The following is a 16,894-nucleotide window of genomic DNA, read 5'->3' as shown; positions in this document are numbered from 1 at the left end:
CAATACAAACTATTGATGACTACTAACACTAGATGCGATTACAATTGTAATCCACTTGTCTAAATTTGAAAAGAGTGAAACATCAATGGTGCCTGTATAACCTCGTCAATAAGTTGTAACAACTTATTAACTGCTTGTAACGTACATATGCAGCATTCTCAAGTTGGGATAACCACTTAATGTCTCGTTCAAAATGTATAGTTACACATCATTCATCAACCTCATTTTGGGGGGAGGTGACGTCAACGCGTAGTTGCAATCCCTGTGTGTTATTTCTTCCCTGAAATGCGTAACGATGGCAAATCAGCAAATATTATTAATAAAACATACGATTAATGATATACGATATCCAAGTCTCCAATTAATAACATTACATAAATATGTGCTGTAACGATAAAAATTTGTCACCTGAGGTGATGGTGCAAATACATGATATGCATCAACATCACAGTGTGTTGAAATTGCCCCACGCTCCTCCTACATTATATAGTATAAGTAATCGACTGTCAACAAATCAAATTCAGTGCCTATATTGCTCACTTATAAAGTTAAATTGGACTAGACATTATAACAAAAATGATATATCAGACCATTTAGACATCTCTGACGGAGTTATGCTTGGAAAAAATAGAAAATTTGGGATGCATCCATTCTGTAGGGACACTTGCAGGAGGCCCCTGATTAGCAAAACGGTGGACGTTGAAACAATAAAAAATAATACGTTATTAAAGCGAGCATACGTTAACTACATAATTTGCATGATTTGACAGCCTTCGGGAGCTCACCGTTACAATTAAAGAAAAAAAGGTAGCTCTACTACATGAACAAGAAGGTTTTATTTTAACTACTAAATGTATGCATACCGTTTGACTTTCATCGATATCGGGAGCAACAGCATTTGGAGGGCCATTCACTGTCTGACTCATTGAATGCGTCTACAAGTTTCGTATGGGCAAAATCATTGTATGAGACAAACAAAATACGTATATCAGGAGGGATGACGGCCGTAACAACATTATCACACAATGTAACATCAATGTAACTATTTATGCTGTTAGAAACATCCAAATAAAAGCAAGAGTCATGTCCATTTTATACTAACCGAAACAGAGTCAGTAGATGAACGGCATCCCATAAACATGTATTCCTCAAATGAAACCGATGTCGGCTCCGAATCTGAGACCTACAGTATTGACACGGCAATAATATTATTTCATAATGAATGTTACATAAACTTTAGTTAATAGTATAATAATAACTTAGTTTTAGCATAAATGTTCCCCATGTACCAAAATTTGATCCATACCGTAGTCTGTGTAGTCCTTGATAATCTAGATTTTCTTTTTACTCTGTCAAATTTATCGACCCAACTTCGCATCACTCTACTTTTCTTCCCACCGCCTCGTTTTTTAATGCCTCTTGCGACTACTGCCTCCCCCATTTCATTTACAATTTCAATTTTATCTCGTTCCTCCATATTCAGATTTTTTTGATTTTGCAAAGGTTGCTCTTCACTTTCTGAGAGGAGGAGCTCAACTCTCTTTGACAAATCGGATATGACAGTGATTGCTACTTTGCAGGTGTCCTCCGACATTGCTGCTCGAGTTGCGACTTTAATCATGGCTGGAGCGAGCTCCCGATAACGAGTTGAAATCATGACTTTAGGATCAGCCACAACTTCCTGTCCTCGCCGATCAAAACAGTCTCCAGCCCGAGCTCTTTTTGTCCATCGCCTCTTAATGTATTCAGGAGGAATTATTTTTATGCCCACGGTATCAAACACCTTCAACGCGTGCCCACATAAAATGCCTTCATTCTCGTATTTTTTGTAACTGCAACGTACACTTAGATCATTCCGATTGAATACTATTGTTCTTTCAGGTCCTCCGTCATACCTCATGACCGCAAACTCCACAAACATCGCTGCATCTTGTTGTCTCAATATAACCATAGCTGTTGACTCGCCATATTCATTTTGGAATGCAACAAATACGGTTGGTGAATACGTCTCTGATGCATGCACAAGCATAGGTGTTTGCCTTAACCCTACCATGGGGAGCTTTTGCCTCATTTCATATTCTGCGATCAGTTCATTATTTCTCTTTTCATCAACCACCCGATTGAAATGTCTAAAGAACTGCACAAGGTCATGATCCAGTTTCAAATGATTTTTAATTGCTGCATTTAGGCTTTCGCTGAGTTGGGTGCTTCGCATTCCCGCGGTCCATCTTTCTTTCATCATGCACCTTGCCCATTTATCACGAATTTTGTACAACCCCGAGAGCCATTCATTATTTTTAAGATTGTGTTTCTTCACCATCGCCTCCCACACCCTATTGAATTGTTCCACTTCTTCAAACTCATACATGCAAGCACCAAACATGTATGGAAAATCACTATTTTCCTTGTAGTGATTGCCAAGATGTTTCATAAAATTACGCCTTATGTGAAACGTACATAGACCGTGAAATGTTTCAGGCATGAAAATTGAAAGAGCGGCTGCCATGGCGTGATCTTGGTCGGTTAGTATGGTATTTGGATGTTTTCCGCACATTGCTTCTAGAAATGTACCAAACACCCATTTGAAAGAATCTATCGTCTCATCATACATAAGGGCAGCACCGAATATCACAATTTGCCTATGCTGGTTAAAACCCACAAATACTCCAAGTGGCCGGTATTCTTTATTTGTTTTGTAGGTTGTGTCGAATGTGACTACGTCTCCAAAAAAGTTGTAGTCAATTAACATTCCTGCATCAGCCCAAAAGATATTCGTTATTTGTTCTTCACAGTCCAGCTGTACGGCATGAAAAAAGGATGGATTCTCGAGTGTTTGCTCTTGAAAATAATTCAGCATGCTACCTGCTTCTCCATATTTCAAGCTCCTTTCCCGTCTCGTTCGAAGATATCGTTTAAGATCATCCCGAGTATATCCCACATTACCCATCCCACCTGCTTCCGTTCCCATAAGCTCATGGCTCTGTTTCAATGAAAGCCCAGCATCCTCGCTTATTTCAGCTTGGAATCCTTGAGCCACACTCACTTTTCTTTGTGATGGCATCATGTGAGCACATTGAGCAATGTGCAACTCATGATTATGCTCTAAGACAAGGTCATGCACATGGTACTTCATTGTCCCTCTAAACAACACGATAACCATCTTAGCTCCACACCCTGTTTTCGTCGGCGCTCGTGTCCTCTTTGGCATCACATCACCTTCGTACTTGCGTTTCACACCTTCCTTGCAGCAACTATATCTCCTAGACGTGGTCACGCCGTCTTTGTCTTTATTCAGATAGTCTTTACGTACACTGAAACCCATTTTAAAGGCATACTTGTTGTAAAACTTGTACGCATCCTCTTCACTGTTGAACTCCATTCCTAATTCAGGGGTCCCATTTTCTGCCAATTTGCTGCAATCCATTACTTCTATTCCTGCCAATTATGCATCAAACACCCTAATTTGCAACATTTCATGAATAGTATGTACATAAACGACAATATAAATGTATATTACCATTTATAATGTGTTATGAATCACACATTACTCGTATACCAAATCCTATTGTTACGCTTATCAATATGATTAATGATTCACATCACCTTACTTTTACTCTAAGACAACGGCATTATCTATGTACAAATACAACTCCATGTACACTAACTTATACGGACTGTAATGTATTGGTCACACGATGTAAGTCTATTTTAACTGTATGTACATCCACGCTGGTGATTATATTTTGATTCTAGATTCTTTAGCTTACTGGACCTTATGTCATTCGTTAATGACAACCGCATAAACCAACTCCACATTTTCTACTTTTTCTAAATTTTGAGGGCCAAACAAGTACTTTCTAATCATTGTAATATATTTCTTACATCATATAATTGACTTACAACACAAGGTTCACCCATTTATTATTCACATAAGTGTCTTTTCCTCTGTTTCACCCCATTCAACTCTACGCCTCTATTTTATACACACTGTATGGTTAGGAGAGGGGCAAACTAATATTGCTCCATGAGCATGGACCAATTACTAGATGCACAATAATTCATATCAATTGTAATACGGTGGCTATAACATGTAACTAATTTACAACAAGATGTATATTCATTCACTTATTAAATGCGACTTTGTTTCTCTCATCTTTCCCTAATTCCAGTCGATGGTTTACTTGAATACATAACCCTACTTTCTACTCATTGTAATATATTTCTTACATCATGTAATTGACTTACAACACAAGGTTCACCCATTTATTATTCACATATGTGTCTTTTCCTCTGCTTCACCTCATTCAACTCTACGCCTCCATTTTACACACACTATATGGTCAGAAGAGGGGCAAACTAATATTGCTCCATGAGCATGGACCAATTACTAGATGCACAATGATTCATATCAATTGTAATACGGTGGCTATAACATGTAACTAATTTACAACAGGATGTATATTCATTCACTTATTAAATGTGACTTTGTTTCTCTCATCTTTTCCTAATTCCAGTCGACGGTTTACTTTGAATACATAACCCTAGGTCTTCCAAAAACTACTATCCCATTATAGTCCATCACTGAAAAGCTGAATGCTCACACACACACAGATACGGTACACACATACAAATACAGTACAACTTCACTATTCTTCTATCATCTTCATATTATGTCTTCAGTGACTCTAATTTCATCCTTCCTTTAACAGATGTGCATTTGGGTGACAAATTATTGGCCACAATTACTGACATGGTTTAGTCATGTTACCTTGGTCTGCTAATACGCTTCACGTTTCACCGAAGTCGGAGACGTAGCTGCTTCTGCTATTAAGTTGAAGGACAAAATCTGGTTTCGTGAGATGCTGAATTTTCTCTATTTGCTTCTACCTTACCGCCGCTCTTGCACGCATTCAGAATACATACAACACTCTTATACCCAATTGGAGACCACAACTGCTTCTGCTATTCAGTTTTACGGACAAACTTTGGCTTCATCTCTGTTTGCTTCTTCCATGCCGCCTGCCTCTCCACCCACTTTTCTGTCAATTGCTACCTTCATCAGAGTAGACTACACCCACTTCACCTAGAAACACCCAGGAGGTTGAATCCCACCTGAACTTCAGCTTTCTGCCTTCAGTGAGTGGTTGGTCAGAGTAGATTACCTTCACAATTTAATTATTTGGCTTCCCTCAGTTTTGTTTTCTGCGGCTAATTCAAAATTTCAACTTGAATTTCAAAAACCAATTCTCCTCCGTTTGCTCCGTCTGCTCTCGTTTGGAAGGCAACATTTTTTTATTTGGAACGGCATCGTTTTTGTGCCCTGCTTCTGCCTTGCTGACTTGACTCATTTGTCTCCTCACGTTTTTTATTGTGAGGAGACCGTTCAGGAGCGGTGTTTGAGGACCGCTCCTGCCCCGTATCCCAAAAACTCGACCTTGGTTAGAAAAGAAGCCATCAGTTTTTACTTTGATGGCTTCTCAAATTCAAGCCAACAATCTCTATCATCGTCGCCATTTTCTTGTTACTTTGTCCAATGCTGATTACCCTTTCGGTACTCGCACTAGCTTATCAATTTCAGCTGCAAAGCCAAGAACCAAACCAAAACTGAAACCTCAGAAGCTCAGTATTTGTAGTTCCCTTCTATCATCGTCATCTTCAGTTTCTGATAAAAACCCACCTGATGCTTGTGAAGAAACTAATGGGGCAGATGCCAGAACTTCAGATTCACAGTCAATTCAGAAGGAGAAAAGGATGAAGAAGAAGAGGGTTTTTTTCTTGGATGTGAATGCTCTTTGTTACCAAGGGAACACTCGCAGTTTACACTCTTTTGCTCATTGGATTTTCCTTTTCTTCTCCCAAGTCAGCCTCTCTGATCCTGTCATTGCTGTAATTTCTATCTCCTTCTCCGTTTCTCTCTGTTTCTTGATGAAGATTAATTCCATATGCATGAATTAATGAATAAATTTGAGTAGGATAATGGAACTTATTTGTGTGTAAATGAGTTCTTTTCATCATTTAGGTTAAAGTAATGCAGTTTATCGAGTCATGGAAAATGGTGGAAATGAAGGAATTTGGAGCCGTGGGAATGTCCCGTTGAAATCAAAATACTACCCGTTAATGTTGTTTCGATGAACTGAATGCCTTAATTGAGAATTTTATTAGAGCTCATTTGATGATTTCCATAATTTTGGTTTTCGGATTTTGTGTTGATTGTAAGGTGAGGGGAATTGTCTACTGAGAGTACGAGGTTAAATGGTGCTTCAGACTGGTCTACGTTCTATTCAGCCTTCTCTTCCTTGCACTATATTTGGAACTTTTGGAGAGAGGAAAAGAGAACTTCTATGAGGCTGGTGAAAATCAGAAAAAAGAAATAAGAAAATAAAAAAAGTTAATGGTTTTTAGGATTCGGGAAATTGGAGGAGCTGAACTTTACCATAATACAAATATTTGGGAAGGAAAGAACCGCTGCCTGATTTTACATGTTAAACCTATTTTTGGTTCAAAATAATTGTTTCTATAAGGGTGAACTCCTCTATTATATATGTGTCATTAAGTAGCATTTATCTTTTGTTTCGTTTTCACCCTACATGTGCAGAGAATGAAAAATTGAGCCCTGTAGTTGAAGATGTTCCATTTGTTTTCTTTCTCTTGCTTGATGCAGAACTCCGGAATAAGCAATTTGCATGCTAATTCCCTAACAAACTGCTCATTCACCTGCCGATGAGAAAGAAAAGGAGTTCCTACCAATAAACTTCTGACCACATAATTTAGTGGTGTTGCTTCTCTCTCTCTCTCTCTCTCTCTCCCTCTCTCTCTCTCTCTCTCTCTCTCTCTCTCTCTCGGTTTAATGTTTTTCAGAACTTACTCATGTTAGAAGCTCCAGGGACATATTTCTTAAAGTTAAATTTTCAAAAGTGGGACTGTTTAATGCTGTTTAATGATTTTAGTTTTAGTTTGGTATTCATTTTGTTAACTCCATTGATTGAAATTTTTAACAGTTTAGATATCATGAAGTGTATTTATTGGGTTCGTTTCAGCTTCACATGATAGAGTACTCTGTCTGGTTGTTTGCCTGGGAAGTTATCTCTGAGGGACAATGGTTGGAATTTTTGCATAAAAGCAATCAGTTTTTCTTGGAAAGCAATTTGTTAGGAATTACAACAGACAAAATTTAGGCTTTGTGTGGAAAGCAGGAGGCTGTTTGAGGAATGTTGTGTGGAAGGGACAGAGAGCTGGCACTTTGCCATTCGATTTTCTTTCACCTGTTTTCAGTGACCTAGTATTCAGTATTCTCTTTGTTGTTTGTTACAAAAGTAGAAAAAATGAAACAGATGGGTTTTTTCTGAGGTCAATCAAGAATTGCATGTTACTTTTCCTTATTTTGTAATTAATGCCTTGCTTTGTCATGTTGACATACTCAACTGGTGAAATTGTGGGGGTTTCACCAACCATGATGACATAAACATGGGAAGCATGGTCATTCAGCTTACTCTACTTTCTGTTAATGTGGAAATACTGATTTAGTTGCCATGGCATGTAACATGACAATATTCATGCTTAAGAATTGTAATAGTTTTAGCTTTTAATATAGATGTTAAATTTAGGACATGATTTATTTCAAAGGGACAGCACTCAGGGTTATAGTCTGTGTTGCATTGAACATTTTTTCATCTCTCGAGGGTGGAAAGGATGGAGTGGTTGGTGAAGGAGGGTGGAGGTGGCAGTTGAGATTCTCTGTAAATTTTCATATGATTTACCTCTTGAAATTGTGATTCTAACTTTTGAGAAAAAAAAGTTGCTGTGAACATTGACTCGTCTCTGGTCCTTGAATGAATTTCTTTGCAGGTTGTGGATGGAGAAAGAGGAAATGAGTACCGTAAACAGATCTTGCCTTCGTATAAGGCAAATAGAAGGAGATTTTCACAGCATTTTTCTTCATTAGGAAGATTTCCAAGGAATAGAATTGGGAGATCACATAAGCTCGTCTTGAATGTTCTTCACGGTTGCAATGTGCCTGTCAGTTGATCTTCTGATTCTTTCGGACTCCTTGAATTTAAATATCTGAATTTTTAGTCACTTCAGAAAAAGGATATTTGTTTTCAGCATTTGAGGAGTGTGCATTGTTGAACAATTTACTCTTCTAAAACTTAAGCGGTTATACAAGACAGTATTTATCATATCATTAACCTAACATAAAGGTTTTGTACCTAAATTTGAATGTCTATTTCACCTTGTTAATATTCCTTTTGATACTCAAATTCAGTAATCTAATCCAAAATACTATAGATTTATTTAAGAAAAGTATGATCCTTGTGTTTTCAGGGAAACAGAACCTTTAACTTACTGATGAAAAACTTGAAAATTAAAAGATTTTTCCTGAAAGAAAATGATCATCCCAAGCTCCTTGCTTGGGAATAAAATGGAAGAATGGAGAATAATACCTTCCACCCTGGGATTCCATATCAGCGTTCTGCTCTTCAGTCTGATGCTTTTCCACGTGCTTTCTCCAGGTCAAAGAATGGAAAAGAATTAGATGCCTTCCTGAGCTCTTGGCTCATAGATTGCATCGATAACATTAGAAATATGTTCTTCCATGTTACCATGTCTCACTTTTGCTGATTAAATATCTTTAGATACACACATGTATGCATATCCAGGACCATGATCATTTGTATTTTTGATGATCTGAAGATTTTATATTTCACAATCTAACCACCAGCTGTGGCCATCCCATCCATCTTACTACTATATTGATTGACAGCAAGATGGAACTATAGAGTTGGTTATGCTTTGGTCACCTGCCCGTATTTATGCTTTTGCTTGTCTGGGTTTCATATTTCCACTCCACACCTATTTTGATCAGATGATTTTGCAGAATATGCTGTGCCTTAAAAATAAGTCCTTCCAACTTATGAACTTCTGAGACCTATCCGTTCAGCCACATTGACAGCCAAATATCATGAGTTCTGCAATATTGTTTTGTTGCCTATTATTAGATCTTTAGCACCTCCAGGCAGTGATAATGTCCTTTATTTATAGAATCTTGACAAGGCTCAGATCAGTTAAATTGCTGCGTCTGCGCTGAATACTTAGGTTCGTTTAGACATGATATGCAGGTTGTGAAAATTGAGGCGCATGAAGCTGATGATGTTATAGCCACCCTGGTAGAACAAGTTATATCAAGAGGATACCAAGCTGTTGTTGCCTCTCCTGACAAAGATTTCAGGCAACTGTTATCACAAGATGTACAAATTGTAATGCCCATGCCAAAGTGCAATAGATGGTCATTTTATACCCTAAACCACTACATAGCCCAGTACACTTGTGATCCGCAATCTGATTTAAGTCTGAGTAAGTTTTTAATTTTTTTTTGGTTCTCTTGCAAATGCTACTCTTCCATAGGTTCTGTATTGCTGGAGCTTAGGTACTGTCTCTTGCAGTTTGATTCTCGCATCATGTCTTACTCTGGGAACAAAAGCAGGTTATATCTTTCAAACAGTGGCAAATCAAAGCTATACCTCCTCTTATTTTTTTTTTGTGCAGTAAGCTTCTGTACTTTAACGCAATTCAGAATGAAATATATGCACCACAAGAGTCTCATTTTTACCTTCAACTTGGTAAATTGTAACTAATTCAGAACCCATTTTCTTATTCAATCAGTAATATATACACTGAAATCATTCCCAAAGCACTTTCTTTTTTCCCAAATGCAGGATGTGAGTTTTTTAATGTATCCTATAATTGATAGTTTTTACACTATTTTTTCATGATTAATGTGCTTTTTGTTCTGAATCTAGTGCTAACACTGTATGCTGAAGTTTTACATCCCCTGTTGTAATTTTTTCGATTCCCTTTCTGATGCTTCTTTAGTGACAAATCTGTCTGTAATGCTTATTGGAAAGCATGTTGAAACATTGGTTTAACTAAACATGGAGATAATAATACTGATCCAGATGTAACAAATGATGATTTTGAGGCTTATGAAGGAAACAGTCTAATTTTGTTGGCGTACTCCTTTCCACAGAGGAGCTTGCTGGTTCTAATTAACCAAATACTTTCACCTTTTGCCTTTTCCTGTTTTGGGAAGTTTGCATGTCATAATTGACTCTTTAAATGATTGATTTCAACAAAAAAAAACTTGGAAAGGCATCAAACTTGTAATTACTATTCAAGTAAAATTATAAAAGGAAGCATATATGTTTTATTTGACTGTATCATGACAACTTTTTACTTCTGTTTTCCAAACTTATCTCAGTCATATGACCACCCATATTCTGGTCATTATTCATAAGTACCTAACGGATAAACAAAAAGTTATTTTATGTTGAGAAATGAACAGATATTATTAGAGTTGAGCCTCTTCCACAAACAGTATTTTGGTGATCCAGGATTTGCAGAACATTACTTGATCATGAAAATACTATTTCTGGAAGAGATTCAACTATTTTTTGTTTTATTTCTCAGCCCAAATCATGAAGATTTGTTCCTTGACAAATAATGCTTCATCATTTCTTTTTAGTTTTCATTATTTATTTATTTTTACTTGTAACTTCCTGAAGCTACTGTTACACAGGATGCTTCTTGGGTGATGAAGTTGATGGTGTTCCTGGAATTCAACATTTTGTTCCAGGTTTTGGTCGAAAGACTGCTTTAAAGCTCTTGAAAAAGCATGGGTCTCTTGAAAATCTACTAAGTGCTGCAGCTGTAAGAACTGTAGGCAGAGCATATGCCCAAGATGCCCTTATGAAGTATGCCGATCATTTAAGAAAAAACTATCAAGTCCTTTCCCTGAAGAGGTTGCTTGTTTTACTTTTTTGTTTTCAATTATACTCCTTTAGGAATGACTAAGCCCTCTCCCTTCTCCAATCCTGATGTCCTTTCAGTTTATTATTGTTGTCAACTTTAAAACATGGTGCACCTGAATTGTTTTATTTCAGGGATGTTGATGTACAAATTGAGGACAAGTGGCTCTCTGGGAGAAATTGTTGTAATGATTTGGTTGTATTATCCAACTTTATCAACTTATTGAGGGATACTGAGAATCATGATGGGCAAAGTAAATATGATCCAAATGGTTAAGCTTTGAAGTGACTCTTCTGAAGTCTTTAAAAGGTTGAACCATTCCCCTCCTACTACTTGTTTGAGATTCTTCTGTACCCTAAATTAATTTAAATCTTCCATTGCAAAGTTTAAATTTTCCTAGCTCTTATAAGGTAAAATTTTGTCATCCTTCCAGTTTTATTTAGTAACTGCTGATGCTTCTGCTGCTCATAGTTAAGATTATAGGTTGTTGTATATTCTTAATAGTCAGCTATACTAATTATCTAGTGAGAGTTTTTTGCAGGTGTCATTTGAAGAATCTAATGATAGATTAAACTGATATACTTCTCTAAATGGATCTGTATATGGTTTTGGATCTGCAAGTGTACATATCATTTTAAATCAATTATATTTTTTCTGAACCAAAGAACATCAGTATACATCTGAACCTTCATTTCCATTGTTCTCTGTAGGATCAAAGAGGTGGAATAGTAAGACCGTTATCTATATGCATAGAGGCATGAAAGAGAAATATGCAGTTTATTTGAAGGCAATTGATTTAGAAATCGTATTGTTCGGTTATCAGAAAGAGGAGTTTTTTTTTTTTGGGGGGGGGGGGGGGGGGGGGGAGGGGGGGAGGTGGTTGGGGATGGGGGAGCATAGGGTGATATAGCCAGCTTTTGCAATGAATTAAACTAGCTTTAAAGCAGAATAGGTCTTTAAGTATGAATAAAGAGACTGTTGTGCTGTGGTAAGAACATTTCCTATTAAGATTACAAAATAAAATCATGGAACTCTAGCAGCAATCTTTTGATTTATAGATCTTCAATAGTTTGGGAAACTTATGAGGGGAATTAAGTATGAAATATATCGGCCATAAGCAATTGTAAGCTTTTGATTTGAATATTATATTTTCATTAACAATTACATAATAATTATACTAGCTAGCTTCTCCAATTGTTAATTATGACAAATCTGCTCAGCCTTTTTGGTTCTCTATGGACATCTTTTGACTTGTAGCCTCTGCTAATTATCTCACATTACATTTTTTCTTATGCTTATATTGCAGATGTAAATTTTGTTTCTTCATTTTGTAGAATACTTTTGCTTTTGTTTATCTTCTTGTAAAACAAAGACGTCACAATCAAAAGAGCTGTCAGTAGCAGATGCGTAAAATATTAGTGTAATGTGAGGCTCAATTTTATTCATTGATGTTGCTGGTGGTGACATTTTAAGGTATGCCGTCAGCTCTCAGCAGGGGTAATCTCAAGAAATGGTATCATGTCCTGACCCAAGGACAGTAGTTGATTTCAGCAGCATTTGCACCTCAAGGTGAACTTGATCTATGTAGCACACTGTAAGTTCTCATCTCCAATCTTGCTCTCCTGGGGTTATGACTCTGTTTAGTTGTGTAAAATGGTAATTTAAGGTCCTTTTCCCCCTTTTTCAGGAAGGATGTATTTCTAGTACTTTTGGCCTACTAGAAGATAATGGAGATTAGATAAATAAACTGCTTGGTGGCTGTTAATGAAACAGTCATTTCATAAACTGTTGCAGTAATCTATGAAGATTTGCTGTTTGCATACCAGTACTTTTTCTTTTTTTTTGGATAAGTGGGAGGTCTTGAATCTAGAACCATCTACTTACAATCCCTCCACCCTTACCATCCAACCCAACCCTCCTCACCTTGCACACCAATACTTGTTTAATCCTTGGGCTGATAAATTATGTGGAATACTGGAATAGGGTGGTAAACAAATTTTGGAGATCCCCATGAAGCTATTTCTGTTTCGTGTGGTGTTTTGGTCTATTTTGTATTCTAAAACTGCAGCTTCTTCAGTGTCTACAACAGGCAGTATGTACGAGTTACTCGACTTATTATCATGTGTTCACTCTCTTCTGACATTCTTTTAAGTATCAGCAGTTGATCAAATTCCTGAACCATGTTGACTACGGAATATTTATAAGGAAATTTTCGTCATTGTGATAAAGAAACAAATGAAGTATTCAATGCAACTGACAGTCCACAATGCTGTAATGGTGCATACCTTTAGGATGACCTTATCTGAGACAACGGGCTATTGAACTGGTAGCTCAGTCGTTGGATGCTTACTTCATTGTAGGTGGTAACAAGTTCCATATCTAAATATCTTTCCCCAATATATTGAACCAAAAAAGAAAGGGAAATTTGCCAAATTGGTTATTTACACTTTCAAAAAAAAAAAATTTTAATCCCTCACATTTAAAATCAATCATAATAGTCCATTGAATATAAAAAAATCCACCCAATTGATCGCAAATCTCATTTTCGCTTACTTCTCTCCTCAAAAAGCGCACATCTCTTTCACGTGTCCATAATTTTAAAGTTTTTTTTTTATATAAAAAGGAAATGTAAGCCACCAAACCTTTTTTTTCCCCTTCCCTCCATTTCTTCAACTACCAAAAAGCTAATTGTAAGTTACAATCCTCTAATCAAAGAAGCAAATGTCAATATGGTCACTTACAAGTAGTAGAAGAAGAGCAAGAAAAGACATTTAAGAAAAATACACTGGAAATAATCAATGATCAATGTTATTGTTGACAAAGAGCTCATGATTATGACTTCTTGGAAACCTACAAATTCAGGAAGGAGATTCTATGGGTGTCGAAACTATGAAGTAAGCCTAAGCACATTTCATTTTGGTTGTCTTGAAAAAAATTGGTTTTTAATATGAGGTGAAAATTGATTCTTAATACTTGATGTTCTTGCAATTTAGGTGAATTGTGCTTATCGTTATTTCAAGTGGCATGATTCCTCAATGTGCAGTAGATCAATATCATTAATACCTACCTTGTTAAAGACTATCAATCGGCTGGAAACTGAGCAAGAAAAAAGAATTTGAAAAGAAAATTTATTTTGGGCTACTTTGCTTGTTTCTTGGATGTGCATTTTACTGATTATGTTGAACAAGAGTTTAACTGTAGTCTAAAGAGGAAATGAAGCATATAAGGTAAAAGTAATATGATCTTTGCACTTTCGTCGCTTACACAGTTGTTTGTGTGATATTGAAGAATGAAGAAGTTAAAATTTTTCTTATTTAATTGAGGTTTATATTTAGGATTTTGATAGTTGATGTGTTTCTTATAAGAAAACGAAGTATGTTTTCATTCTTAAAAGGAAACAATGTATTTTTTACAAGCACATGAGAGAGGTGTGCACTTTTTAGATAGAAAAGTGAGCAACAATGAGTTTGGGACCAATTAAGAGGACATTTCTATATTTGAGGAACTATTGTAATTGATTTTAAATGTGAGGGACTAAAAAATTTTTTATTTAAATGTGAGGGATCAATTTGGTAAATTTCACAAAAAGAATTTATTAACAAAATTTGGTGATCAGATGCCTCATTTCTTCCACTTTTGACGACATTTAAGGTACTAATGTTTGAACATAACAAAGAAAAGTTGATCATACTACAAGTATATATGATAAATTCTAGTTATAGTTCACTATTTGATTATAGCAACCTCTCTTCGTAGAGAAGTGTATATTCCCTCAGTTCCAATTTGTTTTTCGTGTTTCGAGAATCCAACATTTTAATAATAGTACTTTAATTGTGATATTTGTACTTCTCTTTCTAATCTTATCCTTACAATTTAAAATTTGAATTTGAAAGATGACATATATATGATTAAATGAAGAGACTATGTGACACCCCGAAAGAATGAGTGTGAGAACCCGAAAATTTTTATATATTTTCTAGACATTATTTTGTTTCCTTGTTTATAATTTTGTACCTTTCTTCAAGATATTAATTTTCTATACATTTTTATAAAGGAATATAATTTTCAAATCATTTTCTTTATACAAGTTAGTCCACGTTAATTTTGAAGAGTATTATGAATGTGGAACCCGCTAGTGCGGTAAATGCAATATATTTTTGACAACTTGTTGGAGTTTTGTATTAAATGATATTATTTTACAAGGTGCTAAGAGATAATTAGATGTTACCTATATGGATTAGTATTGGAGAGACAAAAAGATAAGTTTTAAACCAAAAGGTGACAAGTGTCACCATCCAATTCACCCTTGGACTTTTGACCAAGATATTTATACCTTCTTAAAGCTAATTTTGATCAAAATATCTCTTCATTTTAGCTCCTCTTGGCCGACTCTCTCTCTACAAGAAAAGAAAAGAAAGCCCTCAACTTATTTCTTCAATTTCTTGCTTGGATCTCGCAAATCAAACCGATAAAACTTCAAATCACTCCATAAAATCCCTTTGCTAAGTGGTCTTGAGGTAGTTGGTGAAGTGGTTTGAGAAACAAAGGTGCTTAGTTGGCTCTTTTCTTGAGGTTCCAAGGTGAGTAGCTAATGGATTCCTTCTTTGGTCTTGCTAATGTCAAATTAATGGTTTGTGTTGGTTAAAGATGTGATTTTATGGAAGAATTTATGGATTAAAGTGAAGTTAGCTCAATTTCTGATTTTATTGGAGATTTTTCTTATTTTATATGATGATCATGGTTTAATCATGGTATGATGGCTGGTAATGGTGTAAAAGGAAGCTTGTATATGTTAGTTACGATTGTTTGCGGAAAATTTCGGTTTTATGCGGAAATTCCAGGTTAGGGTTTTGAATCTGTCCTGTTCTGTCCGGTTTTATTTGAGCATGTTAGAGGCCGAATCAGGCTTAGATTAAAACATGAAAGTTGTAGTAAATGGTGTTAACTAGCTGCCTACAAAATTTCAGCTCGATCCGAGCACTGTAGCATGTGAAATGACCGAAATACCCTTGACTGCCCTTGAACCCTGTTTCGCGCCCAGATTTCTATTTTCGTGGAGATTTCCATTTTTTACCATGAAAATGCATGATTTGGCTTTTGAAGTCTTCATAAGAAATGTAGGCTTATGTCTTGCTTCGAAACGCCATAAGATTCGTTTCAATTCGATAAGTGTAGCTTCAGTTATGGATATTGTGCCGAAAGGTGTATTTGATAGTTTATGATGTGTATGTGGTTAATTCGAGATGAATTGGTGTTGCTTGTAGGTTGAAAATGAAGCATTTATGGGGAAATGCTGTCCGAACTTATAGAGTGTATGATTGCTTTGAGTTTGTGATTTAGGGTTTGGATTCGGACAAGGTAAGGATATATGATGGATGGTTCCTGAGCCGTGGAGGTGAGTGACCCTAAACTGTTTCCAAAGTCACTTTTGAACTGTTTCTTGCATTGTTACTCAATTGCATATCATGTGTGCGCGCATGTGAGTCCATAACATGATTTGGCTCAAATGAGTTCTTGGGAATTCGTGTGCTTATATCCAACGTCTCCACTATCTGTTTACTAGTTATTTGGAGCACGATGGCTCCTCATTCCTGTTTATCTGTTATCTGATCTATTTGAGCGTTGGGTGTTTAAGTGCAGTGATTTCACTGGTTCATGAGAGCAAAAATACGTACATTTGATTTTGGAATCATGACATCATCGAAATGCATTATTGTGAAATATATTTGATTACTGATTTTATTGGTTACTCACTGAGCTTCTAGCTCACCCCAAAAATATTTTATTCCCCTCCACAGGGCTCGTGGCGAAGGAAGGCTTGTAGTACTTATTCACGTGACTGAATGGCATATATCTTGTACAGTTTGGATTTGGAATCATTTTATGTATAGTTTGGGGAATTGTTTCCGCCTCGCTTATGACATGTAATTATTGGCGAATTTGATGTAAATTTGAGATATATATTGTAATTTATTTGAGAACTGTAGTGACTGACTGAATCCCGGCGAGAGCTGGGCATGCGGTCCGCCGAACCCTTTGGTTCGCCTTAGGGGGAGGTGGGGCTGTCACAGACTATATTAGAAGAAAAAAA

At 36.3% G+C, this 16,894-nt stretch overlaps 2 protein-coding genes across 4 annotated transcripts; one reads left to right on the top strand and one right to left on the bottom strand.

Annotated features, from left to right (window-relative positions):
* Positions 1–208: 208 nt before the first annotated feature.
* Positions 209–3,424, bottom strand: LOC113711374 (protein FAR1-RELATED SEQUENCE 5-like). Its single transcript, XM_027234540.2, has 5 exons — positions 1,307–3,424; positions 1,103–1,183; positions 864–935; positions 409–477; positions 209–280 (listed from the first exon to the last, which is right to left on the bottom strand). Exons 1-5 carry the CDS (start codon positions 3,422–3,424, stop codon positions 209–211), a joined length of 2,412 nt encoding a protein of 803 aa, XP_027090341.2.
* Positions 3,425–5,351: 1,927 nt separating this feature from the next.
* LOC113712785 (uncharacterized) lies at positions 5,352–16,784 on the top strand. Of its 3 annotated transcripts, XR_011821949.1 has the most exons (8): positions 5,352–5,886; positions 7,846–8,016; positions 9,117–9,351; positions 10,574–10,796; positions 10,938–11,112; positions 12,277–12,397; positions 16,068–16,198; positions 16,602–16,784. XR_011821949.1 is itself a non-coding variant. In XM_072067523.1 (6 exons), exons 1-5 carry the CDS (start codon positions 5,470–5,472, stop codon positions 11,077–11,079), a joined length of 1,188 nt encoding a protein of 395 aa, XP_071923624.1. In that variant the 5' UTR covers positions 5,352–5,469; the 3' UTR covers positions 11,080–11,112; positions 12,277–12,399. The 3 variants fall into 3 exon arrangements, 1 of the variants encoding a protein (XP_071923624.1); XR_011821948.1 differs by lacking the exons at positions 16,068–16,198; positions 16,602–16,784 and adding an exon at positions 12,491–12,924; XM_072067523.1 differs by lacking the exons at positions 16,068–16,198; positions 16,602–16,784 and having other exon boundaries at positions 12,277–12,399.
* The last annotated feature ends 110 nt before the right edge of the window (positions 16,785–16,894 follow it).

The sequence above is a fragment of the Coffea arabica genome, chromosome 10e, assembly GCF_036785885.1.
Source record: "Coffea arabica cultivar ET-39 chromosome 10e, Coffea Arabica ET-39 HiFi, whole genome shotgun sequence".
NCBI classification, from domain to species: domain Eukaryota; kingdom Viridiplantae; phylum Streptophyta; class Magnoliopsida; order Gentianales; family Rubiaceae; genus Coffea; species Coffea arabica.
This window is presented reverse-complemented; position numbering and strand designations above follow the sequence as displayed.

Coding starts and splice junctions, on each gene's coding strand:
- LOC113711374 (XM_027234540.2), bottom strand. CDS start 3,424: ATGGATTGCAGCAAATTGGCAGAAAATGGGACCCCTGAATTAGGAATG. Junction 936..1,102: donor CATCTACTGACTCTGTTTCG/GTTAGTATAAAA, acceptor CGAAACTTGTAG/ACGCATTCAATGAGTCAGAC. Junction 478..863: donor ATATCGATGAAAGTCAAACG/GTATGCATACAT, acceptor TATATAATGTAG/GAGGAGCGTGGGGCAATTTC.
- LOC113712785 (XM_072067523.1), top strand. CDS start 5,470: ATGGCTTCTCAAATTCAAGCCAACAATCTCTATCATCGTCGCCATTTT. Junction 9,352..10,573: donor GCAATCTGATTTAAGTCTGA/GTAAGTTTTTAA, acceptor ACTGTTACACAG/GATGCTTCTTGGGTGATGAA. Junction 10,797..10,937: donor CAAGTCCTTTCCCTGAAGAG/GTTGCTTGTTTT, acceptor GTTTTATTTCAG/GGATGTTGATGTACAAATTG.